At 36.9% G+C, this 27621-nt stretch overlaps 2 protein-coding genes across 2 annotated transcripts; one reads left to right on the top strand and one right to left on the bottom strand.

Moving 5' to 3' along the window:
• Positions 1-10413: 10413 nt before the first annotated feature.
• Positions 10414-18441, bottom strand: LOC123310184 (nucleolar protein 10-like). The gene is made up of 6 exons (XM_044893602.1): positions 18207-18441; positions 17630-17890; positions 16799-17148; positions 14464-14698; positions 13990-14291; positions 10414-10732 (listed from the first exon to the last, which is right to left on the bottom strand). The coding sequence occupies exons 1-6, from the start codon at positions 18270-18272 to the stop codon at positions 10432-10434; spliced, it is 1515 nt and encodes a 504-aa protein (XP_044749537.1). The 5' UTR covers positions 18273-18441; the 3' UTR covers positions 10414-10431.
• Positions 18442-22497: 4056 nt separating this feature from the next.
• Positions 22498-26965, top strand: LOC123310185 (bone morphogenetic protein 4-like). The gene is made up of 4 exons (XM_044893603.1): positions 22498-22806; positions 24547-24984; positions 25967-26138; positions 26446-26965. Exons 1-4 carry the CDS (start codon positions 22513-22515, stop codon positions 26811-26813), a joined length of 1272 nt encoding a protein of 423 aa, XP_044749538.1. The 5' UTR covers positions 22498-22512; the 3' UTR covers positions 26814-26965.
• Positions 26966-27621: the final 656 nt, after the last annotated feature.

The following is a 27621-nucleotide window of genomic DNA, read 5'->3' as shown; positions in this document are numbered from 1 at the left end:
AGTTGTTTCCATAACCCGTGTTACCGGTACACGTGGAGTCGAACTTGCCAAATTCTGTTCATCAACTCCCTCTGAAGAATCATCATCTTCAGTGTCAGTGCCTTCCTGGTTGAGCGGTTTCATTGGTGATCCTGATGCAACATTTGTCTTCTCCTCAAGCCGAACCAGTAAACTGAGAACTTTTGCATAAACTTCCCTTCTATACGTCTCCTCTTCAGGTGACTTTGCATTTAGATGATCCAATCTAATCAATGCGTATCTCAAACGTGTATCATTCACCACATAACGTCCACTCCTCACCGTCAAGGACTCCGAACCAGCAATACTACTTTCTACCTTCGCGATGACCTCATTAATAGCTGCTTTATCTTTCTCAAAAGTGAACGGGTAATTAGGATAGGATATTGACGATCCTTCCTTTTCTAGTTTCATCGCCCTAGACAGACTTTTGCGCATACTATCAACTGTTCCCGTTGGTAAACCTCTTATAGCCAACAAATATGTTAACTGTGCCTGATTTAATCTGTTAACAACTATTTTCCCTGACTTCTTGAATACAATATTTCCCCAAAAAAACTATAAAAACTAATTTTCCAAGCAAGTATTCAAGCTAAACACAAAATGGCCCCACGTTGGGAGCCAAAATTTATAACGCCCAAAAAAAAAAAGGAAAAAATCAAAGTTCAACTATATTAACTTTTGAAAGAACAAACAAAAAAAAACAGAAGGGAATGCTAGGAACACCTCGGTTTGCTTACAGTGGAGATGAGATGAGTGACGAAGGGGGAGAATTTATAACGTATCGAATTTCCCCTTGAATATTTCTGCAATTCCAAAATTTTCACTGTGTTTCATGAGTTACTTATAAACCATATTCCCTCAATATTTTCATTTGCCTAATTAAGCTTTTATCAAACATCCAACATGTCTTCGGACCCGTTCTGAAATATTCATTCACGGCGTTTCTTTGAGAGAAAATCATCGTTTGTTACTTCGAATAGCTTTTGCGTAATTAGAGGTTCTTCACTGAATTTTCTTGTGAAAATCCAAGTTTCGGGATAAAGTGAGACCGTCTATTGTTTCAATATTGCTGGTTTGTTTGTTGGAATAGCATTATTACCCTTGTGGGGATTAAACACGTACTTCTTAGTTTAGTTTGTCTATGACTTCTGCTACGACGAGGAGCATTCAATTTTAAAGGCCGCCTAACAACTTGAGGACTTTTTCTTTTCCTGTCTACGTATATTTTCATCTTCTCATTTCCTTCTGCGCGTATAAGAGTTTTGTGGATTTTGGATCGTCCCGTTTGAACGGAACATCGGAGTTTCAATCTGAAAGAAAAAGGAGGAGAACAACTTGAGGAGGATTTTCGACATTGTGGATTGGTTGAGATCTTTGAATTGGTAATTTCATTGTTGGGATCTTCGAATTGGTAATTTCATCATTCGATTGGAAATTCCTGGTACATATGTACAGACATAAAATTTTTCTGTCAAGGAAGCCATTTGTGAAGAGTGGACATATTGTTCATGTGACATCTGAATTTATGTCTTTCTCAAATTAATTTGATCAAGTCAATCAATTATGGTCACTTTTTGAAATAATAATAGGGAGTTTAGATATTTGTCCTCATATTCATTCAGGAAATTTCAGCTTTAATTTTATTCCATACATAGAATGTTTACTGTTTCACAGTTAGAGTGAATTTGAAAAGACAATATCTCAATATATATAAAGGGTTTTCCAATAAGAGGTGTTATTTTGATATTCAAAGAAAAATGCCATTTTTCGAGATAAATGATCGGATATTTATTTCATAATAAAGATGAAAGTATGCCGTTAATAATGAAAAACAACATCAGCCAAAGGGCCACCACGACTACGCTTACAGGACCATATCCTTCTCATGAAATTTTCCATAACCAAATCGCAAAGTGGTTGCCCTATGTCCTCGATAGCCTCACGAATTCCATCTTTGAGGTCTTGAATCAACCCTGGGCTGTTGGCGTAGACCTTATCTTTAACGTGGCCCCAAAGGAAGAAGTCGCAAAGTGTTAAATCACAAGATCTCGGTGGCCAATTGTGATCACCTCTTCGAGAGATAACACAGTCCGGAAACTTTTCCCGTGAAAGATCAATGGTTTCGTTGCTTGTGTGGCACGTAGCGCCGTCTTGTTGAAAGTAAACGTTGTCCAGATCAATACCATTCAACTCCGGTCATAAAAATTCTTTAATCATCTCTCGATAGCGCAATCCATTCACCGTAACTGTTGATCCAACCTCATTTTCGAAAAAGTAAGGTCCAATGATCCCGCCGGACCATAAACCGCACCAAACAGTCACACGTTGAGGATGGAGAAGCTTCTCAACAATAACTCTTGGGTTTTCCGAGCCCCAGATGCGACAATTTTGCTTGTTGACGTAGCCACCGGGGTGGAAATGGGCCTCAGTCAAGATGATTTTTCGATGGAATTCCGGATCATTTTCATGCATTTCAAGGACCCAATCAGCAAAAACACGACGTTGTTGATGATCGGCCGGCTTGAGTTCTTGTGTTAACTGAACTTTATAAGCCTTAAGACTCAAGTCTTTATGCAAAATACGGTGTAATGACGTTTGTGGAATGCCCAATTCCAAAGAACGACGAGGAATGGACAAACCTGGGTTTTCTTCAACACTTTCGGCTACAGCAACAATATTCTCAGTTGTTCTTGAGCGACGTGCACGGGTTTTATTCTTCACATCACTAACTTGTCCCAACAGCTCGCATTTTTCCACCAATTTCTGTATTGCGGTCCGACAAGGTGCTTCACACGACGTCCCAAAAATGCTCTAGTTTTGCGAACTGTGACTGCAAATTTTTCACCATTTTTGTAGTGAATTTTAATAATTTCAATGCGTTGTTGAAGTGTGTATCGTTCCATTCTTAGTAATGGCGTAGTTTCTACCAGAGATATAGAATATCTCTGGTTTCTACTTGCCAACATTGAACTAAAGAACTTTAGTTCAATGCTTGCCAAATATCAAAAAATAACAGCTTCAAAAGTGACAGCTACCGAAATAGCGGGCTATTCAGAATAACACCTCTTATTGGAAAACCCTTTACATTTATTCCATCTACAGGGTCTTTCACGAGGAACCTCACCCATATTTATACGGGAAACTACTGAACGTATCTTCATGAAATTCAGCACTTATAAGTATTTCACGATGCTGATGAAATCTAAAATATTTTCAAGGCATGAGAACCTCCGGTTTTTCCGGAAATGACGTCAACTTCCGTTTTTCAAATAAGAACACCATTTTTTTATTGCAGAAATAGATTCCTTAGAAAATTTCAAGTTATTTTGATGTAACATTTTTCAGTTTTGGTTGGAAAATTCTCTCTGAGCGGGAAAATTCGAAAAAAAAATCGAAAATAGAGCTCCGCTGAAACAAGAATAACTTCGAGGTTTTTGGATAGAAAATTTTCATTTTTGGGATTTTTCAAGATGTAAGATTGATGTATCCACTTTAAAAATCGAAATCGCGATTCATGATACAGGGGGTGAAAAAAATCGCTTTCAAATTTAGGGATGACAAAATCGTGAAAAATCAATTTTTTCAAATTAGAACCCCATTTTTTTATGGCAGATATTGAATCTACGTTGAAAAATGATGTGAGTGTATGCATCACACCCTTGCCCTAAAGTGGATATATTTTCTGAGTTATTCACAAAAAACTCTTTTTCGTCTTGAATTTTCAGCTATTTCTTTTCCCTTCACGCCAAAAAGATGAAATTTTCAGGAACTGTTACTTAAACCATGTTTTAGATTTTACTACCCTAATTGCAAGAGAAAAAAGTTACAGGTTGTTCCTAAATAGATGGCGAATTTTGATTCGAATTTGTATCGGAAACCTCTTTATTTCAACTAATCGGCCATCGGTTTTCTCTCCAGTGATAAATAAATAATTCCTTATGAACCATATGCAAAAACTTACCATGTTTTACATTCTTTTTTTTAATGATAGATATCATTAATTACATCTGTCAAATTTCTCTTTATTCAGTAGCATTTTGTGTTTACTATTAATTTGGTGATAATTCGTATTAAGTTATAAAATCGATCACTATGCCTAATTTTACCAATGAAGATTATTTAAATCTCATTCTACTTCATGGAGAATGTAATAAAGTTGTAGATAGAACGATTCGACTGTTCATTGAGAGGTTTCCTGACCGACCCAGACCAACGAGAGATACCATTAACAGAACCATGACAAACTTGAGAAATGTCGGATCTTTCGTTAAGAAAACTATACACAGAGAAAAAAGTGTAGTAGAAGATGAGAACAACGAAATTACAGTTCTTGCATATTTTCGTGTGAATCCTCAAAATTCTCTCAAAGATGCCGAGATTGATGTGGGATTATCTCAATCGAGTGTTTGGAGAATATTAAAAAAACATGAAATGCACCCATATAAATTCAATAGGGTACAGCATTTGAAGGAAACTGATTTCGTCAGGAGAACAGAGTTTTGCGAAGCTATGATGATTCGATTTCAAGAGAATGAAAACTTTTTGGACTGTATAATTTGGACAGATGAATCTAAATTCACAAAGAATGGTTCTTTCAATAGGCATAACAGTCATTATTGGGATGAAGAGAACAACCACCACTTCAGACAATGGAACTTTCAAGAGATCTGGAGTTTCAATGTTTTTTGCGCCATCAAAAATAATGCAATTCTCGATGTTCACATTTATCATGGGACTTTAACTGGTAAGATAGAACACTACACATGTTTGCATTATTTAAAGAATGTTCTGCCTTAGGAGATAGATATTCTGACATATTGACTCAAATAATTGAGCCGCTAGTACAGAACCATAATGACTTATGGTATCAACAAGATGGCGCGCCTCCACACAATTCACTCAATGTGTCAAATATCCTCTACAGGCTATTTAAGATCGATGGTTGGCGAACAATGGTCCACATCTTGGGCCACCACGTTCTCCCCAAAGAAGGAAGATGGGAAACGAAGCGACTACACTTGCGTGAGCGCCGCCTGGTGGTTCCGTTGTGTATTAAAATACTGAGACTGGTTAAAATATTTATTCAAGGGCCATTTGGCATTTCATGGAGATATTTCAACATGGCCGTTTTGTTTACGTTTTGATTTTCGTACCGCTCGTTCAACTCGCTCGTTCTAGTCACCTTATTTCAATGTTCTTTGTGTATATAGTGAAAACTTCAAAATCAAAGATTTTGCTCAAAATGTCGTATGGAAAATATTGTATGGTGAAGAACTGTTGAAACTGCCGTTTGGGATTCTCCGAATATAAGTTTTTTGAATTTACCAAAGAAAATGGAATCGTAAGTATTGAAACTCGTACCATGTGACTCGGATGTTGATTGATTTTTATTTTCAGTGTTCTGAAGTGGATAGAATTTTCCGGGCGTCAAGACATTGACTTGAGTAAAAACTACACCATGTGCAGTGAACATTCTACCAAAGATTAGTGTTAGGTTCCATAATCTATAATCTTTGCATTTTACTTAAAGTAAATTTGAATCTTTTCATCCACTCAAGTTGCTATATGCAGGAAGCATCCCATGCATGAAAGGGCCATCAAAGGAACCACATGCGATGGAGGGCGAGCAGTTTGAAACTGATACATCGAATACTGATGGTAAGTCTTCCTAGATATCTGCAATGCATAACTGAATTCATTACTCATTTATCATATATTGAATGCATATCTTTTTTATATGCAGGAAGCATTCCGTTCATGGAGGGGTCACATTAAATGGAAAGCAAGCAGATTGAAAGTGTTACGACAAATACTGATGTTAAGTCATCCTAGATATCTGTGACAAAAATAATTGAATGAATTATCATCTTATATATGAGAAAATTTATGCAATATATTGAATTAATTGTTTTATTATTTAAAGTAGATTACAAGAACTTCCCCTTTTTCAGATATTCTTTCAAGTGTACCTGAAAGAAGTTCCCACACTCTGTAGAGTACTTCCAAGTCTTTCCCCAGAAGTGATAGAAAAATCCGAAAACTGAAATTAACAATCAACTCCTTGGAATGCAAAATATATAGTACCTATATCGATTATTTGTTCATTTAGATTTCTGATAAAGATTGTACAAATTCAACAAATTCTATTGCCTCAAAAAAATTCATTGCATGGAAATAAGAACTTTGATATATAATATTCAATATATACTTTTGTATCCTTTATTCAGAGCTGTATTATTTGTATACAGGTGTTTTAAAGGTGAGAATTTCGACACAATTATTCTCACCAGTTGTATATGTCAAAAAAAACCTCACCTTTAAATATACCCTGTAAAATCTTCAATTCTGTCATATTTTTTATAAATTTCAAATAAAAATATAGCAAATCTAACAGAGTATTTCATTAATATTAATTGATTCAAAACAATGTTCACATAAAAAAAACATCCTGATCACGAAACAAAGCCCTGGTACTGTTTTGTCGCTCAGGATGTTTTTTTCTGGTCTCGACTAAGTCGATATTCCAATCCAATACTAGGAATAAAATTCGAATTTCGCGCCCTTAAATTACAAAGCAGACAACTGTAATTTTACTGTTTGACATTACGATTTCAGCGCCATCTAATTTTTCAGTATGTGAAACACAGGCCCAAAGTGTAGTCGGTTTTTAGTACTAGATTAGTAGGGTCGTTTCCCATCTTCCTACTCTATAATCTTTGGTTCTCCCGATTTTACTCCTTTAGACTATTATGTTTGGGGTAGGATAAAAAATATTGTCTACTCAACTCCCCTGACTGATAAAGAGGACTGCATAGAACGAGTCAGAAATGCGTTCAGGTTTGTTTAGATTTTTAGATTCATAGTTTTGAAACTCAATTTGGTTTTTAAACACTTTTGCAGATCTCTTCCTCCCGATGAAATAAGAAGAGCAACGCACGAAGCATTCCTGAGACGTATAAATAAATGTCCAGAAATTAACGATCAAAACTTTGAGCATCTTCTCTAGTTATAACTGCGAGAGTTTGCCATGGTTCTCCTAATAGTAACTTGAAGTCGGTTTCAAGAAGGGGTGAAAAATCTACAGCATGGTTCAAATAATAGTTCCTGAAAATTTCATCTTTTTGGCGTGAAGGGAAAAGAAATAGCTGAAAGTTCAAGACGAAAAACAGTTTTTTGTGAATAACTCAGAAAATATCCATTTTAGGGCAAGGGTGTGATGCATACACTCACATTATTTTTTAACGTAGATTCAATATCTGCCATAAAAAAATGGGGTTCTAATTTGAAAAAATTGATTTTTCACGATTTTGTCATCCCTAACTTTGAAAGCGATTTTTTCACCCCCTGTATCATGAATCGCGATTTCGATTTTTAAAGTGGATACATCAATCTTACATCTTGAAAAATCCCAAAAATGAAAATTTTCTATCCAAAAACCTCGAAGTTATTCTTGTTTCAGCGGAGCTCTATTTTCGATTTTTTTTTCGAATTTTCCCGCTCAGAGAGAATTCTCCAACCAAAACTGAAAAATGTTACATCAAAATAACTTGAAATTTTCTAAGGAATCTATTTCTGCAATAAAAAAATGGTGTTCTAATTTGAAAAACGGAAGTTGACGTCATTTCCGGAAAAACCGGAGGTGCACATGCCTTGAAAATATTTTAGATTTCATCAGCATCGTGAAATACTATAAGTGCTGAATTTCATGAAAATACGTTCAGTAGCAAAGATTATAGATCTCTATAATCTTTGTTCAGTAGTTTCCCGTATAAATATGGGTGAGGTTCCTCGTGAAAGACCCTGTATAAGTATTTTCACAAGGCAAGTACATTTAATAGTGTGTATTTGTAGGTAAGTAATACGTAATAATATACAATACATAAGTACTTATAAGTGCATAATACATTATTTTCCATCTTTAATTAATTTATGAACTGAAGTGAAATTCTGATAGAACTGTTACCTAATTGTTATATAGTGTGTACCATAATTTGTTCGAGAGTATTTTGGGAACTACGCTTGATCAAGCATAGGGAAAAGTGTTTGTACATCAGGTTCATAATCATTCAGAAAACAATAATTGTAGGGAATAGATAATAGAATCTTACATCGGAATATCGCTTTATTATTTTTATAATTTTTAAAATTACACCTTTCATGAGATATTGGACTTGGTTTACTTACCTTTTCTTTGATCGTCATTTACATTTCTCTTTCATAAGATTCTCAACTTGATTTGCTTACCTTTTCTTTAATAGTCATTTACGTTCTATTTCATCTGTTTCGGAGTTTACGTATTTGGCTGAAGCAGTATTCATTAGTTTTTTTTGTGAATTTATGATTTTAGAGTAATCCGTTCACCTTCGAACTATTTCTTTTGTTTGCGTTGGATCGCTATGAAAATAAATACGTTGGCGCCCATCTCCACTGTAAGCAAACCGAGGTGTTCCTAGCGTTTCCTTCTGTTTTTTTTTGTTTGTTCTTTCAAAAGTTAAGATAGTTGAACTTTGATTATTTTTTTTTTTGGGCGTTATAAGATCTTGTACAGGGTGGGCAAAATTCATTGTCTACTGAGGGGATCTCGAAAACTACACTGCGCAAAAAAATTAACGCACATTATGGAAATCTCAAATTTATTCTACATCAACTGAAGGTGTTCTCAATGATAATTATTTTTATCAGAATTATGCATGCATACGTTATCCACTTTCAACGGTTTTCTTCAATACAGATGTTTTTTCCCAGCAGGAATAAAAAAAGATGATATTATCAGATTTTGAATGTATTGGCTACATTCTAAAATCAGTTGTTCTCGATCTATTCTAGCGATCAATAGTTTTTCTTTCGTTTGATGTTCTACACTCGATCGCTATGCAACGCGAAACACGCAATTTGACCCAAGAGGAATGTACCCAAGCGGTAGTTTTGCGAGAAGAAGGGTGGACATACACAAGAATTGCAGAAAGGTTTGGAGTTTCCCATACAAGTGTGTCCAGAATGTTGCAGCGATTCAGGGAGACAGGTATTAATGTCCGAAATAACCGCTCGCCTCTTTCAAATTCAGCTTGAGCAAACTCATGAGGTGCAAATTAGCACTCAGACAATAAGAAATCGCCTCAGCGAATATGATTTAAGGCCTCGTGTCGCGACAAGAGGCCCAACTCTTACCCCAGCCCATCGAAGGGCGCGTTTGGATTTTGCGAGAGAGCATATCGATTGGGAAGAGGCCGATTGGGAAAGAGTTCTTTTCACAGATGAGTCTAGATTCTGCCTCTACAATTGTGATCGACGTTCCCTTGTATACAGACGTCCACATGAAAGATATGCTCAGTGCAATGTCCTGAATACTACTGGTTTCGGGGGAGGATCGATTATGGTATGGGGTGGAATATCTTTGACTGCTCGCACAGACCTAGTGGTCGTTGATAATGGAGCTATGAATGCTGATAAGTATATAAGGAACATTCTTGAAGAGCATGTAGTGCCATTTGCCCCAAACATTGGTGAACATTTCATTTTTATGGACGATAATGCCAGATCCCATCGTGCGCGCATCGTTCAGGAGTACCTTGAAGAGGTTGAAGTCTCTCGAATGGAATGGCCAGCAAGAAGTCCAGATCTCAATCTGATTGAGCAGGTTTGGGACAACCTCAATAGAAGGCTGAGAAGTTCAGAAAATCATCCAGCTACTCTTAATGACTTAGGAATCCAACTCGGAGAAATCTGGGAAGGATTAGATCAAAACATTTTAAGATCACTGAAATTTTGAGTATGAACCGTTTTTGCCGAGCTGTAATTAACGCAAGGGGTGGAAATACCAAATATTAAATCACTTATCAGTATTTTGAAAATTGTTCATTTCTCTTCTTTCACATAAGATTCGGTGAAATACTGAATTTTTCTTCCATTTAATGTGTCTTGTTTCGTTCAAAACCTTCGCGAGAGAACATAAAAAATAAAGTCAATGTAGAGTTAACTTTCATTAAAATTGAGATTTTTAGAATGTGCGTTAATTTTTTCGCGCAGTGTATTAGTTCGAATTTTCTGTCCGAGCCTTAGTTAACGAAGATCTTGTACAGGGTGGGCAAAATTCGTTGTCTACTGGGGGGATATCGAGCACTATAAGAGCTACATTTCCGAGTACTTTTTCAGCGAAACAAAGAATGATGAAAACCGAAGCCTTCTACAGATCTGAAACTTGAACCTTCTTAGGCACTTTTATAGGTAGAATCTATTGACAAATTTTTTTTTTCAATTCAAAAATAACAAATTCAATAAAAGTTCGCCTAATGAAGAAATATTTTGAGCTCGTCAGTAGATTCTATGTATAAATGTGCCTAAAAAGTTTCAGATCTGTAACTTAAAAGACAAAAAGTTATGAGAATTGTAGTGTTTCTTTTTTGTTAAATTTTATTTCCCTTTTGCCACATTATTGATTAATCTATATTCTTCCGAATTTTCGTCAATTTCAAATTCTTGATTCAAGAACAAGTTCCTGAAGCGGTCGTCGTTCAATACATTCGACTTTGTTTTCATAAGTTCCAGAGCCAATTTCTTATTAACCCTTGGAAGATTTGGCAGATTTGGCAAGATTTTGGCCCTTCTTGACCTTTCAATCGTTTTTTTTATTCTGTTTTGCCTATACTCCTTGAAGGCAAACGGTTGAGCTGCCGATTTTACTTTATTGTAAAATCGGGCGTCCATAAAGTATCTGAAAAAAAAAATTAAGTTTTGAATTCATACGATGATTGTCTTTGATTTTGTTGCAACGAGTTTTTACTATTTTTTTCGATACTAGTTAAAAATATGGGTAGTGTGACGAAACCATCAGAGGCGGTCAAATGAACATGAAAATATTTGTCCGATAGATATGTTGGAAATTCAGAGGACGTCCTAAGCATTTTACAGTTGTATTCTACAGTGAAAACTCTAGAACCAAAGGAAATGAGGAAGACTACACACTCGCCAGAAAAGGAGCACAAACGCCACTTACTGGCCCAGAGCCTTTCTGTGGTATAGGAAAGAGTTCCTGATGAAGGAAGAAACCAAAAGAGAAACACTCTGGTGGAATCTTCCAAGAATGGATCATTCCAAGACTGCAAGATCCATGAAGTATTCGGATCTAAGAAAGAAGTTACGCCTCCTCACACGACATTGTCGCCTGAAGCTCGTTTGTAACAGCCGAAAATTCTCTGGAGAATTTTGGCAAGAAAGTGGCAGAGATTCACGGTGCATGAATTCATGAGTAAATACTGATTGCTGGGTGTGTTGGACGGATAAACCAAACCTGCCACTGGGACCAAGCGGTTTGTTGAAGCACACAGGCAAGCTCGCAGAGCTAGATCTCTCCCTCCAGTCCCATCCTACTCAAAAAGGAGATGAAGTTCTTGAGTTTCTCTAGGACCATCTTCGGAGAACCAAATACTCCAAGTCTGACCCGTCTGCCGCCAGGCAGTCACAGAGGATGTGCTCAATCGTTTCGTCCTCCTCTAAGCAGAGTCTGCAGAGCGGGTCGTTGACGATGCTAAGTTTTTTAAGATGGACTCTGAGTCTACAACGTCCTGTGGAAACCGCCATGATAGATCTCAGATTGGTTCTAGAAAATCCTAGCCAACGACTGGTGCATGGGCTGTGAGGCACTGAAAAAGTCCTGTGCGAGTGACGCAATCCAGGACGGTTGCGCCAGTACTCCAGGACCTTATGCCTTATCCAGCTGTTGTTCCCTTCCCTGATTAGGGAATTAGACCCGTTTGCACCAAACGCACTTAGTGCTAAGTGTCCCTTAAAATGAACCCTTAACTTAAATTACCTTGCACCAACTGTTAAGTGACATTTAAATGGTTAAAGCTAGCCTTAGATTTAAGCGCTCTTGTAATGACTACTTAGGTATGGGCGGGATTCTAACCTAACAAAATTTGTTGAACTGGCTGCAGAACTTCCCATTTTTGATGGATTTTGGAAATTGAATGAATTCATTATTGAATACCAAGCCTTTTCTTTTGCCTTTATTGTAATGCCATCAGTTTCTTTCAATTTTCAATTTGGTGTCACTAATCATACTATAGTTAGTAACAAACTCTCTTCTTCTGTTGAGAAGTTGAGTGCCCTTTGTAAATTAGCACCACTTGCTTGGCAATCATTTACCGTATTCGTACTAACAAGGGCAATAAGGACATTTTATTCACGTTCCTCTTCAACATTAGTAAAACAAATTCACACGAGACCATACAAAGAAAGTGTTGTACTTATATAAACTTAGGTACCCCTTATTTGACAATCATTATGATTATTAATATTAATGCTAATTCAACAACGAAAAGTTGTTACTCTTTGATAATAATATCCTTGACTGACAGGACAATAAAGTTAGGTTAATGAAATAACAACGATCATCAGCAACCGGCCAACCAATGAAATAGCTTTATTGGACTAGGATGAAGTTGCACCAAATTGGAAAACAGAAATATCACTAGATATAAAAACTTAAGGGCCCCTTACTCAAGATTTTGTTAAGCCATAGTCGTGCAACTCAGAATAAAATTAAGCGTCCATTAACTTTAAACGACACTTAGTTAAGTACTCGTTTTAAGGGGTATTGGTGCAAACGGGCCTTAGAAATTCCTATAGTTGGTTCCGGACCAGGCGCTGAAGTTGCGCCTTCTCTGGCTAGAGCATCCGATACTTCGTTGCCTCCGAGGCCACAGTGTCCATGTACCCAAATCAGCTGCAGCCTGTTTAAACTTCCCAATTCGGAGAGTTTAAATCTGCTTTCAAATACCTGTGCCGAGTTGCATTTGTCTGCTGCGAGAGATTTTTATTGACCTACCCGCCCAACCCATGTTAAGCAAATGGTTGGCGCAAAGATCAATGGCGAAGATTTCTGGCTGAAATGCTGTCGCCGACTCCAGATCCCCGACTGGTTCTGGAGCCATCAGTAAACCAGCAAGGTCCCTGTAGATAGAATTCCTTGTGACGGAGCCATTCGTCTCCGGTTGGAATTAGAGAACTGAAGGTTCCGTCCATGCCGTTCTTGTGATTATCTGATCAGTTCTCATGCCCATCACGTCGTCTGCCTCCAATTTAAGTACAAGACGATTGAGCACGAAAATGAGTTTGTCAGGCTCATTTACGGTAAGGTGGTGGAGCCTGTGGGTTGCTAGTCTTGCCTCTCCCTGAACAAAAATGTGAAGGGGAGGGAGGTCTAATAGCATCTCCATGGACGCAGTTGGAGTAGAACGGAATGCCCCCGAAATCATGAGGCATGCCGTCCTCTAGAGTTTCGAAAGGATTTGATACGTTGTGTGCAGGACCACCAGGCGATACAGCCAGCGGAGCTGCTTCCTTGACAGGCCCATAGGGAGTGTCTGGCTTTGTGGATGATTCTCTCCACATGGGAGTTCCAGTGAAGCTCCCTATCCAGGGTAATACCTAGATATTTGGCTACCTCTACGAGTGGAATAGTCTTACCGAAGAGAATTGGAGGAGAAAACAGGCTCAAGAAAGCGAGTGATGAAAATGGGGTTATCAGAATCTGACGAGTGTAGATTCTGTGGAGAAGACGAGGAAACTGCTGTGATCATGCTTTCGAAAGGATGTGAAGAAAGTTAGAAGATAGTTCGAAAACGGCAGACATGAGCATAACCTCTGACTGGGCATTCACGATTCAAGATGACCAGTGACGTGCCGTTTCCGAATCGTTTAGGGTTTTTTCTATCCGAACGGATTTTTATCGGATTTTTTTTTGAGGAAACAAAATACATGAATGCATAAAGGTCATAGTCATGATTCTACAGGCATATTCCGATATTTGACAGGTTTTCCCTTTTTTTTTTCAAGCGGCTCTACGGAATGTACGGGCATTTGTATGTACCATTAAAAAAAAGCTACCAGCTCACTAATCCTAAGCTGTAACATTCACAGTAACATATTGAGAATCTTTCAAAGCTAAAAAAAAAAAATTCGACTTACCCATGCATGTATGCTCTCAATAAATTATTTTTGACCAAGTCATCAAGATCCAATCCCAGAGCATTGACCTCACTTCTAGTGACGAACTTATAGTCATCGTAAATACTCTCGACATTCGATTCCTCTAGTTCTTCAGTGAGTGAATCCAGAAAACTAGCCCATTTGGGTGCAGGTCCAAGACTGGGTAAATAATAAGTAAGAATTTTAGGCTTTTCATTGGCAATGAATAACAGCCCAGTATCTGGTACAACACATAAATTATTTAATTCTGATGATGTTTCAATATTAGCATATGGTTTTCCCTAAAACAAAAATAAACAAAATGTAATATAAGAGACATCCATACTATCTATAGAGTAACAAAGTGTAACATTTCATGAATAAGGTAACTTATAAATTGCTTTCTAAAAAGATAAAAAAATGCAACTGAAATAGTAGCGTGTTGAATAATTAATTCATAAACGAGAAACTTACAGAGTTTTTATCCCACATCTTCAATATGCTCTTATTCATTGAAAATACAATATTTTCTTTCTTGTTAAACTCAATATCTTTGATAGGCAACCGTTCCATATGGTCTTTGACCATGTAGGGCTCAGAAGACCTAATATCATACAATAAAACCATACCATTTGCTGTACCAACACCCATGTGTAAGGGACCATCCATATTTAAAGCAGTTATAGATGGGAAGTTCTCTGAGGTTACACTGCAAAAGAAATCATGTAAGTAAATTCAAGAATTATTGGGCCTATTTCGATATTGCTGGTTATACTGGCCCGCAATCGAAGGACAATAGAACTCGAACGACTGGGCCAATAGGCATCGTCTCTGAAATAATGACATTACTGTTCAGGAATATCGGAACAGACGGATTGACATCTCGGGTGGCTGCGTTGGATGTCTTTATGCATCACATACGATGCATAAAGATTTTCGCTAGGAGTCGTATGTGATTCATGTAACGTTCAAAATAAATATGGTTACTTTTCATGAACGCTGCAGTGTCGTCGGTTTATATGGGCTGAACGTCTTGAAGAAGTATACTTCATTCACATTTATTTTAGCAGTCAGTTGGCCATAAAATAATTTTCTCAAGTTTTTGTAACAAAACCGTAGTAAGGTTGGCACTCATGAAATGTTGTTAATGTCATAACGCCGTTGCCACAACTAAGATCAATTTTTATTATTTTATTACGAAAATTCCGAAACTTATTGAAAAAAAGAGACAGGGTTTCAGAAGGTGCTATTAAGTATTCAGGTCCCTGATGGCCTGATATTCTAAAATCCATAATGCGTCAGACGGTAGCGAAAATATTCAATGTAAGAGAATTTATATAATGTGGATATTTCCACAATCAGAAAGATTGTGAATGAAGAGGAATTTCCTTCTATTGGGAGACCCAAAAAAGGTGGCATTTGAGAATTTTAATTTTGGGTGAATTAATGCGAAAAGTTTACTACAGGATTTTCGATGAATGTTATCGTAGAATAAGTTCCCGAAAATTGATTTTTCATTTGACTTCCCCTATACATTGTAAATGTCTCAAGGTGCCAATAAATACCTAATTATTATTATTATATCAATGTATTAAGATGAACAGCCACAAATACGCGCCAGTTGTCCTGTTAATTGTCTATTCATGTGAAATTTTTGTTCGAAGGTGAAGTTCAGCTTGACTTGAAACTTCCTTCAATTCCTTTTACTTATATTGATGCAAAATGATCTTTGTTGAAGAATTCAACATTCTTGTAATTATCTGTTAATTCCTTCGAGAGATGCCCATTGCCAATCACTGCATCATAGGCATTTCATCTTCGGGTTAATATTTTTGAAATATACAACTGATGTAACCTATTCAGACTTTAGCTAAAGAGGATAACGAACATTAACTCTCCTCAAGCTAGTGCATATTATGATATTATACTGATCTCTTGTATTTTCCATGCAAATAACTGGATTTGGTATGCCTTCAATCAGTTTGTATAAACTTCAATTATGTTCTTCACATATTTTCCGAAGAGATTCGACATTGTGATAAAATACGTAATAACAGAAACTTTTACGTAGAACTGGCAACAAAGCGTTGATTTAAAACCCAAAAATGTTTTGACAAGCGTCATAACCCCACATTTTCGTATTATACAGAGTGAAATGTGTCAAATTTCCATGGCCAACCGGGTGCTAAAATAAAAGTGAATGGAGTATATGTATTGATAACCTCAATCATAATGAATTATATGTGATTCAAGAAACGTCAGCATCAAGCCTTCCATTGGGCTTGAAAATTTTGAACATGAATCCTTCCAAATGGCTACAGAATTAATTTTTTCATAGAATATATATTTTATCACTCAAAAGTAACCCTTATCTTTGGGTAAATGTGTTGGGGGTGAAGAAAAAAATTAGAATGGGAACAGCCAACATATTAAGTTGATAATAGCCCCTAAAGTCAGATTTAGATTTGCGGAATGCAGGTTGGTATTGAGAATGAACACTAACCCATAGGCCAATTATACAGGTTGTTTTCAAAGGTGATACTTTTTTTGACAGAAGGTGAAAGAAATATAACCCCTGGAATTTCAACAAAATTTGATTAAATTTTAAATACAGGACTGTGGAAGGCGACTCCTGCATTGGAAAAACGAAACATAATAATATATATTTGCGTGCGGGAAAAACTCCTGCTAATCCATTCCCGCACGCAAATGCGTGCAGAAAAAATAAATTTCCACAGCCGCCTAAGATGTCAATAATTTTCGAGAGGAGTACAAGTATATTTAAAGTCAACAAAAAATGATCACTTACTTTTCCATCTTACTCAAACAATTTAAAGCAACGTCAAGTGTTCCAATCAGATTTCGACATCTTGGATCCCAACATTCAACTTTTCCTTCTTTTGTTCCGCACATTACGAGAGAATACTCCTTATTTATTGCGCATTTATTTATCACTGATGCTTCTGAAACGAAAGGAGTCAAAAACTGACCCCTTACTAAATTCAATCTATAAATATCAGAAGTAACACCAACTATGAACAGGTCCCCAGTAGGCAAGAAATATTTCATGTCTCTTCCATATTTAGGTATCCTCAATCGATAATGCCTTCCATGTGCCACATGGAATTCTACATATCTATCACATTGTAAGAATACCAACTAGAACAAAGAAACAAATTTTTATTTGGTAAACTCAGTCAGGTTCCTTAATTTTCTGAAGGAATGACAATAATCTGGACTGGCTATCATGTCACTTTCAGGAAGAAATGCATGTCCAGAGCATTAGAAAGAGAATCACCGAGGGAGATAGATAGACATTGGGCAAAAGATTCAATTCCACTAGAGTAAAACACAATTAATTTACAATAAACTGTCTGCACTGAAAAACAACCCTTTGTAGAACGGCTTTTGCTTTTTAATGGATATGGAATTTTAATGAGTTTCGATGTTAATTTTTTATCAAATATCCGACTTTAGCCTGTGAGCATGAAAGAGAAATCCTCTCTTCTCCACTACTGAAAGCAAAGATTAACTTCAATCTTTTAACAGTGCCCAAAAGCATTCCATCTCACTCTCCAGACGATTTTCTCTCTTACAAGACCAGTCCACGCTTTAGTCTATGGGTTACTATCATACTTACTTTACTGTAGTCATCAGATAGTAACTCAAAAGTTATAGCTTCAGAGTCAAAACATCTATCAAATTTTTGTGATAAATTATTCACATCAAAACATTTAACTCGAGGTTTATAGATCCCTGTTGCTATTATATATTGGCCATCTGGAGTAACTTTAACTGATGTACTGATATCAGGCATTTCGAAATCTTGTATAAGCTCAATCCTTCTGCGAAGATCCACATCTTTCTTGAGCAGAGCTCTCCTCTTCCTTTCTGATAACCACTGGAAATTTGAAATTTATTCATTTATTCTTGTATCAACAACGTGTATCTTGTATAATAAACTGAAAACCCATTATATGATTTTGACAAAAATGAGTTCTTAAACTACGACACGTGTTTAGCTATCAGCTATAACAGCCGAAGTTTACCTTCACCCACCTGAAGATGCTATTGTGATAGCGAAAAACGTGTCGTGGTTTAAAAACTCATTCTTGTGAAAACCATATTACCCCGCTCCTTGGAAAAAGAGCCTGAACGAAAGTTCATTAATTACAAATAAAAATGGTACTATTCTTTTTTGTATTCAGAACACTCACCTCAGGTAATGATTTTCCACAACTTAAATTATAAATTTTAACGTTATCATATTCAAAAACTTCCATTTTGAATGTCTGAACTCGTCCAACGGAACAAGAAACACAAGGATATTTAAAAAAAATTCAAACTTCACCACAGTCAACAAGACCCGCAGATTACAGAGTACAAAAACAAAACAAGACCACACGAGGAACTATCAACTCCACAGAACCAAAGAGGGAAAGAGAAAGAGAAAGTCTCTCTGCAAAGAGGTTAATCCTTGGCAAAACACAGAAAACACCCGATTTTCTTTATGCAAAGATATCTTTGACCACAGAGCAGAACACAGAACATCAAATACACAGAAAACACTTATGCACAGTGGCGGCTGGTCTGTGAGGGCTATAGGGCTACAGCCCCCTATCCAAGAAATCAATCCTTTTATGTTATTTACCTTCCCATACGATTTTTAATGAGAATATTACATTCCACGGTTATTTATATAATTTAATAATGTATAACTTTCATGCGACTCCTTCAGTTTTGTTTATTTCAATCATAATCTAGCAGTCAGATACGAAGTTTTAACGAGTAAAAGGGCTACAACCAGAGACAACAGAGAGTACAGAGACAAGGTTGTCTCTGGGCTACGATAAAAGTCGCCCCTATCCGCTTCAGTCTAGCCGCTAGTGCGTAGACAACCTAGCGTGTGTTCGTATTAAACTGCTGGGTAGACCGACTCCCGATTTAAATTTAACCCAGGCAGATAAAACACCAAAAACTTCTTACACAAGACGATTCTCAATACAAGTGTATGAGAAAAACAAGTGGATATGTGGCTTTGATACTGTGAATGCCTTGTTTTGCTTTCCTTGCTTATTATTCAACTCGGATGGAAGTGATAACTTGCGGGCAAGAGCAGGGTTTAGAGATTTGAAGCACCTTAATGAAAAAATTAAGAAGCATGAGCTATCTGCCAAGCTAAATTGTTCGACAGAATTAGCTTTTCTGGGTACCACTAATATCGCTGCTCAATTAGATTCAGCTTACCGGCATAATATTATTAAGCACAACGAGCAAGTAGATAAGAACAAATATGTTTCAAAAAGAATTATAAATTGCATCAAATTTTGCGGTAAACTGGCTTTAAAATTTCATATTTTTATTATTATTTCAAAAGTAGCCCCCTAGTGAACTAGATCACGAGCCACCACTGCTTATGCATCAAAGCCATATTTTTGCGATTGGCGAACCCAAAAATCTAAACGCTGCCTAGCGGCCAAATCTCTCACCTAGTATGTGAGTACCTCAGATCTTAGAACATAGATACATGGAATAGCCATGTGTTACGAATGAATTGTTTGTAGTCCACACATTCGATATTTTTCTTTCTAGAGCGACACTAAGGCAGTGGTGTTTTATTGAAAAATTCACATGCGTCCTGTCTATTCGTATTGAAAATTGATGCACCAATGATGTCCGAATCAACTGTCTCAATTGTGATTGGCGACACTAAGCAACTATCTCACTCTCTATATCACAGTCTTTGGAATGTTTATTTTCCATTCCATATATCTATGTTCTAAGCCTCAGATCAATAAAAAACATAGATAGGCCCCAAGCTCGATGTCAATGGAATGAATTTGTGGATCAGATATACGTCAGATCAATAAAAAACATTTTTATTTTTATTGATCTGAGTGTAGATGTCAGAAAACGAATGTTTATAGAGGGCGCAACTTACCATTGAATCGTGAATATGGCGATTAATACGCGTGAAGCGTCTTTAAGCGGTGCTACTCCTATACAGAAAAATAATCAACTCTGGCAAGAGTGATCAAAATTAGTTTTCAAACATCCCCTTTTTTCGTTACATCTGGGGTACCCCAGGGATCTTATTTTGGGCCCATATTATTTTTAATATTCCTGAACGATATAGGAAGCTGTTTCAGATTTATACACTTCCTCCTTCACGCAGATAATTTAAAGATGTTCAAAGAGATAAAATCAACAAGGGACGGTATACAGGTTCAGAAAGATCTTGATGCGTTTTCAGATTATTGTAGACGAAATGAATTAGATCTGAATGTACATATAAATGTTCATTCATGGCATTCTCTAGAAGCCGTACAAATATTTGTTGGTTGTGAGGTGAGAAAGGTGAATCAGGTTAGAGATTTGGGGGTGATTTTCGGCTCAAAACTGTTTTCAGTGCTCACCTTGATGCTCTCATTGGTTGAGCCGGTTGGTCTTTCGGTTTCCTTTGCAGGATTTTCCTCTTCAAGACCATGAATAACTTTTATGATTCATCCGACTTTCTATCATTTCACTCATCTTCCTTAACAGCTCTATCTCTTATACTCTTTCTAATTCCTTCACTCCACTGCATTGTTGGTCTTCCTCACTTCCTCTGCTCTGTGGTATGTACTCCCAAACCCTCTTCAGCCATCGTGTACCGTCGTCGTATACCGTCCATCCTCATAAGTCATAACGTGCCCGTACCACAGTTACTGTCTCGTTTCCACTGGTTCTGCCGTTGTAAGAACCCGACCAGTTAGTTCTCCTTCTTATCTCTTCATTTCTAGCATGTTGCATTCTGGAAATGTTACAAGATCTTCTCAAGAAGTCCATCCCTACTGTATCTATGATCTTTTTCTGTTTTTCTGGAAGTTGCCAGCATTCACAACCATAAGTCAGAATAGGTTCTACAACTGTCGTGTAGATTTTGTCATTTTTGCAGTGCAGTATCATTTCCGAGGATGGAACAACAATAAAAGTTTTGATACTGGATACTGCCCGAATATTAAAATTCTCTGCATTTTTTGAGTCCATGTACTTGTAAATCCGGGTCTTCCTCCTTTGTGTCTCCTATCCTCAAATATTTCGTCTTACTTTCATTCACACACTTAACCTTAATCCTTCGTACTCTTCTTTCAGCTTTCTGAACATGTAATCTATGTCGTCCCCGTCACTTGCCTTGTCATCGGCAAAGAGAAAAGTTGTTAAGTTTTAATCCTGAACTTGTATCCCCATTCCGTATGTTTTCCTTTTCAAGTCTTTGATGGCTTCTTGGATATTAATTTTAAATAAGGTCGGTGAGAGGCTGCACCCTTGTCTTAGGCTCTTTGTTGTAGGGAAACATATTCAGATAGAACATTTCCCATTTTCACCACACTCTTTGCTTTTTTATACAAATTCCATATGGCCCGGACGTAAGTTTTACTGAGGCCAGACTTCGTCAATGTTTCGAAAAGTCATCTCTTTAAAGGTACCGCATCATAGGCTTTTTTGAGATCTTCGGACACTATGTGAGTGGACAGATTATGGGACGTTCGTTTTTCTAATATTTTTTGAAGAACAAAAGTGTTGTCAATACATGATCGTCTTCTTTCTATATCAGTTATAGGTACTCATTCATTTCGATTCCAGTCTTCAATATTCTGTCGTACAACCTCCCCATTGCCCCTATAGTTTTGGCATTTCCTTTTATCGCCATTTTTGAAAATGGAGCTTATATACGCTATATTCCAGGCTTCCGGGATGCTGTCATCGTTTAGCAAGCATTTTGAATAGTTGTGCCATCATATCAAGTAATATATCTGGTCCGTACTTGACTAATTCAACAGTGATGTTTCCAGGCCCTGGCAGCCTTTCCGTTCTTCGATTTCCTCAGAGCTCTCTTTACTTCCCCAACTATTATTTCATTCACGAGAATGTGTAGTTTATTTAATCAATATTCTAATTGTTTTTTTGGTTTTCATGTTATGTTGCCACTTACGTACGCCATAGGATGTTATTAAAATAGTTTTGTATGTTTCAGAGGAATCAGAGGATACTTTTCTGTGAATATTCCTGTTTGTATCCCGAAACTGAATAAATAAATAAACAAAGAATCAACTACAAATAATGGTCAAAAACTTTCTTACTTCAAAAGGCACAACCGGTATTTCTGTATCTCGTTGAACGTAAAAATTGATTTCGAAATTATCTTCATTTCTGCACCTAAGCCTGATAGTTTCTCAGCAAATTTCGATTTTTAACTCGTCTGTGGTGGCCACCCGGTATAGTTGTCGAAATACTAAATTTATGGCTTTTCCTAGAACAAAATTGACTCGCGTTTGGCCTCGAAGTCGTTTTATACAGTTCCAGATATGCCAACATTCATTAGAGACAGTTACGGATTGTTTTACCCACGGAATATGTATTAGATTCAAAAATAGACGATTTCCTGTTGTTATAACATAACTCAGTAGGTGGACAATTTTCTAATGCAACCAAAGACTAAATGGATAATATCAGTCCGCAGATTTCCATCAATGTTTCGACATGCTTTTCCGAATTTCGATTGTTTTAGTTTTCGTCATTGTACCGGCACTATCTCTAACTGACACCGTTTCTGTCAACTCCACTGTAGGGTTGAAAGTGCACAATATCTCGGAAAATGTACCGTTCAATATATCGAAAGACGGTAAAACGTATTTTTTCAAATACAACACCAACAATAATCAATTCAGAATTTACAACAGAGTGAGCGTGAATCCCGTAGTTGCACAAAATGCTTCTGATACACCGGTAACAAAAAGGAGAATATCCAAAACAGCGAACAGGACAAACATTAATGTGAGTCATGTGATAGGTAACATGTATTCCATCTTGACCTTTAAAAACGACATTATTCAACCCATAGCAACAAGGGTATGTTGACGTTTATCGACTCAGTGAATAAATAGTAAATAGGGATAGGTTACCTAGGGACTTAAGTGGTACTTGAAATCCCTTGGCGAAGTGTTGTCAATCATTCCTATACACCTATAACTCCATAACTCCAATATTGAGACTTTAACAACAGGTGCTATTTTTTTTTATTGACTGTTCCAGACGCAGTGTATCTTTCAAATCTTCAACTGTTGTTGTGTTGAGGTAGAGAAGGGTTTTCCGCTCTAAATCATATTCGTTTATAATGATTATGTTACGGGGTACTTGCCTTTATCTAAAATAGTATGAAAATTTTCGTCAATATGAACAGTGTGATTATTTTTGATATGCAAGCAATTAGTAGAATATACTCAATTGCAATCATTTGTCATTTTACTTTCCAGCCACCATTGGAATTCGAATTTTTACAACAAATGGTAGATACGTTTGTGTTTCTGAGGATGTCGATTAACCATCACCATCTCATCCAAAATTTTCAACTCTATACGCAATTCGTTTATCAATGTGAAAGTTTTTTTGTTTGATTGTAAAAATCTCAAGAAAAACTTCATATACGAGGATGTATTGATATCTAGTTAGCCTAGACCAGTTCCATGCATAAAAAAATATTGCGTTACCATAGCAACGAACAATAACTCATTAGAAGTGTCAGTGTGAGGGTCAAAAAAGTAAACCAGAGCTACGCAATAAATTGAAAGAAAGAAGATGTCCACCGAAATTGTGAAAATCGAAAAATTGGAGTATCCCGAAAATATCGATGCAGTTCATGACATGATTTTATCAGATCGTCGAATTGGGCTAAAACGGATATCTCAAGCACTGAATATTTCATACGAACGCGTTCATCAATTTGGACATGAGAAAAAATGCTGCAAAATGGATCCCCAAATGTTTGAATGTTGACCAAAGCGTGCAAGGGTATTAGAAGCATCGCGTTCGATCTGTGCTCGATTTGAAAACGATGTAGACTGCTTAAACCGAATTGTTACTATGGATGAGACTTGGGTACATTTCTACGATCCAGAAACAAAGCAACAAATGATGGAATGGCGACACTCTGGTTCTCCAACACCTAAGAAGTTTCGTGTCCAAAATCTGCTGGAAAAGTTCTTGCTTCAATTTTTTGGGATTGCCATGGAATAATCATGATTGATTTTTTTGAATAAGGGTGGAACAATAACCGGAGATTCCTATTCGACATTACTGACCACTCTACGGGAAAAAATTAAAGAGAAAAGACGCGGAAAGCTATCCGAAGGTGTTTTGTTTCAGCGGGATAACGCCCCTGCATACAAATCTCATGTTGCCATGCAAAAAATTCTTGATTTAAGGTTTGAATTACTAGAACACCCCCCTTATTCGCCAGATTTGGCTCCATCCGACTATCATTTCTTTCCTCAACTGAAAAAAAGTTTAAAAGGTCGTAAATTTTCTTCCAACGAGGAGGTAATAAAAGCTGTGAAGGTCTGGTTTGCAGAGCAAGAAGAAACATTTTTTTTGAAAGGTCTAGAGACGTTGCAGGTTCGCTGTAATAAATGTATCCAATTAAGAGTAGAATATGTTGAGTAATGAAATATTTCCACATTGAAATTTTGTTTGGTTCTATAGTAGGCTAAGAATTTTTCAATATATCTCATTCTTCAGGAGCTCCGGAAATTCGAAGCATTTTTGGATGAGGAGTGGAACTACAGTGGCAGCCACAGTAACCATTTCAATACTTCCGAACTTCCGTTCCAGATTTATCCATTTCTCTACAACAGCATAGTGCAGAAAGCATCAATGAAAATCGAGAACGGCGAAAGATTGCCAGATATAACGAAAGTGATATTCAACAAACACAAGAATGACTCGATGCTTTTGAACTTAAATTTCGGTAAAATGGATCCTGGTCATACTATTCTCAATGCTGAACTGCATTTCTACTGGCATGTACCGGAGGATTCAAACTTCTTCAAGAGTTCTTGTGTTCTAAGGCTATACGAAGTGGGAAACGAGCACAATGATACAATAGCAGGAAAAACACCAGATATACACAAACTATTGAATGTCATATATGTATCTAAAGCTCAAAGTGGTTGGCAGGTAAGCGGTGTGAAAATTCTTATATACTAGAACTAAAAGCAGAAGCGTAGCGGAGGCCCTCGCAGACCCCATGCACGGTCCCCATACTTGCCGATTCGCGATAATTATATATAAATTCAATAGTAACGAATTATAATTAAAAAAACTTATAAGGTTTCCAGTCGGCATGTCACTCCCTGCGTTCCCTTACTCCCAAGAGTTTTTTATAATGATTAAGCTTGTCGGCATTCTCTTTAAAAACGTCATCAGATGTTGGTTTTACTGGGTAGCTGGCGGCATTCAACTTTTTTGCCAGCCTCAAGTGGTAAACCTCGGTGTATGTGCCACTACATCCGATGAAACTCCATAGGTGTGTGGGATCCAAGTTCTCAAGATGAACAAACGCTACGTGTATGAGCGGCTTTATGCACTGGAGTGCAATCCAGTGGGGACTGGATGTCGCAGTGAGACTCACGCTTTAATTAATTTCTTGCCAAAATATGTAACTTTTCAACCTGCAATATCTCGCGAACTATTCGTAATTTTCAAAGTGTCGTCCATAACAGCCGGACAGAAATGGACTCCTTTCGACTTTTCATTAACTATCGTCATATTTCATCCGAAGTCATTAACAAATTATTCATATAAACCTTTCTCTTGAATCACTGTATTTATCGAAAAAAACCGCATCAAAATCCGTTGTGTAGTTTTGATGATCTAAGCATACATAAGTTTTAATGTATAAAATTATTATTATTTTGGGTAGGCCCGGCCGACTCTCCATACCCTACCGAGCCGTCATTGACATAATTAATTGTTACGACGAAAAAATCAAGGTGTTTGGGATTTTCGGACACTGTATGAATGAATCTGACGGTCCATGATGATATTCACGAGAGCCACTACACTTCGTACGAGAGGGCACTCTTTGCGCCCGCTTCATTGCTCAAATAGTGCAGATACCCTCATATCGATTTACGAATTTCAAATTTTTTTTTCACAGATGTTCAGAATAACCAGGAAGTCGATTGAAACTTGGGTGAATATGACTGAAGAACTAAGGCTCTTGATTTCTATATCTGAAGCAAATCAAGTCAATTCTACAACCGTATTCAATGATGTAAAGAATGAGAAAAAAATGAGAACCTTCTTGATTCTCAGAATTAAGGATGGAGGTAACTATAAATATATGTGATAATCCTATACCATGTTTGCTTGGCTGAGTAAAATTACCCACTGATATGTGATATAAAAAAGTAGGTAATGCCACAGCCGCCCAAAGAGAGGTAATGCTCACTAGATAACCAGATACATTGCGCTTTTTAACATGTCAGTGTCTGTGAGTAGCAGTGTCCTCAAATAAGCCAGGGTAGTATTATTAGGAACATAACGGTCCCATAAAAATATCATTCAATCTCTTTCAACTTCATAGAAAGCCCAGCAATATTGGGGTGATTCCTTTAATTTTCTTTTTATTTTTAGAAAATGATGACCTGACTGAGATAGTTCCGAAAAATTATTCTGAAGAATCCCGTGGTCATCACAAATATTGTTCAAAGAGTGACTTTTATCTGGACTTTCGAAAATTGCATTGGAGTAACTTCATAATTGCTCCTGAAGGATTCATGGCTTATGATTGTCTAGGAAAATGTACAAGGCATAACGCCGATATTTTTTCCAATCACTTGAAAATGCTTACGACATTTCAAGATATAGAAAAAAGGTCTCGAAGTCCATGCTGTGTGCCAGTGAAATTTTATTCATTACCGATTATGTTTTATGACCAGTTAGGAAATGTTGTTATGAAAATTTATAAGGACTTAATTGCAGCAGAATGTGGATGTCGATGAATTCAACACAAATAATATTCTTATCAATTATTGGTATATTGAAAAATACCGATTAAAAGGCATACTATTATTTACGTTTCGTACAAATGTGTAATATATCTAGAAAAATTCTGAGCATTAAGACTGTGAAAAATAAATGTTCAGAAATATAATGGAGTGTTTTAATTTAATCGCGTTCTGTTGGTCAAATCTTTTTTGCACGCATATGCAAGTCAAGGAAGAAGTAAAAAGGTTTTCTGACTTAAGTTTTTATAGTACAAACAAGATTTAAATTTTAATGTTGTGTAGTTCCTACTTGAGTGGATCTATCGAAGAGGAACGATGTATCTTTAAAGTCGATCTGAAGATCGGTAGACAGTCAGTGTGGGATTTGCAGTCTTGGCCGCCCTAGGCCATGTAGAATGTTGAATTTATTCAAATAATTTTGACTCTATTTTTTGTCACGATTACCCGCCCCTAATATCTGGCCGCCCTAGGCCTCAAAATGTAAATCCGCCACTGTAGATTGTACACTGGGTTCAATCCAAAGGATCGAGCATATAGACATGGATTGAGCCTTCCATCTTTATTCAATGGTGCCTTCCCTTTCTATCTATGCATGAAATATGATCAAAAAAAGTGACAGAGAGAAAATGAATATCGGGCATGCTAGTTGGTCCGTACTTACCGCTATGTGAACACAAAGGAGACAGGTAATGGTCCGACGATCATTTCTCTCTTTCTGCCTTTCTATAAAATAGCCAATTTCATGCTAGCATCGCTCAGTCCATGTCTCCATTTCTATGTGCACGAATTCATGAAACTTTTA

This window comes from Coccinella septempunctata, chromosome 3 (assembly GCF_907165205.1).
Source record: "Coccinella septempunctata chromosome 3, icCocSept1.1, whole genome shotgun sequence".
NCBI lineage: Eukaryota > Metazoa > Arthropoda > Insecta > Coleoptera > Coccinellidae > Coccinella > Coccinella septempunctata.
Note: the sequence above shows the minus strand (reverse complement) of the source record. Positions and strands in the feature narration are given on the sequence as shown.

Coding starts and splice junctions, on each gene's coding strand:
- LOC123310184 (XM_044893602.1), bottom strand. CDS start 18,272: ATGGAAGTTTTTGAATATGATAACGTTAAAATTTATAATTTAAGTTGT. Junction 17,891..18,206: donor GTGGAAAATCATTACCTGAG/GTGAGTGTTCTG, acceptor TCAAATTTCCAG/TGGTTATCAGAAAGGAAGAG. Junction 14,292..14,463: donor AGATGTGGGATAAAAACTCT/GTAAGTTTCTCG, acceptor TTTTTGTTTTAG/GGAAAACCATATGCTAATAT.
- LOC123310185 (XM_044893603.1), top strand. CDS start 22,513: ATGCTTTTCCGAATTTCGATTGTTTTAGTTTTCGTCATTGTACCGGCA. Junction 24,985..25,966: donor AAGCTCAAAGTGGTTGGCAG/GTAAGCGGTGTG, acceptor TTTTTTTCACAG/ATGTTCAGAATAACCAGGAA. Junction 26,139..26,445: donor TCTCAGAATTAAGGATGGAG/GTAACTATAAAT, acceptor TTTTATTTTTAG/AAAATGATGACCTGACTGAG.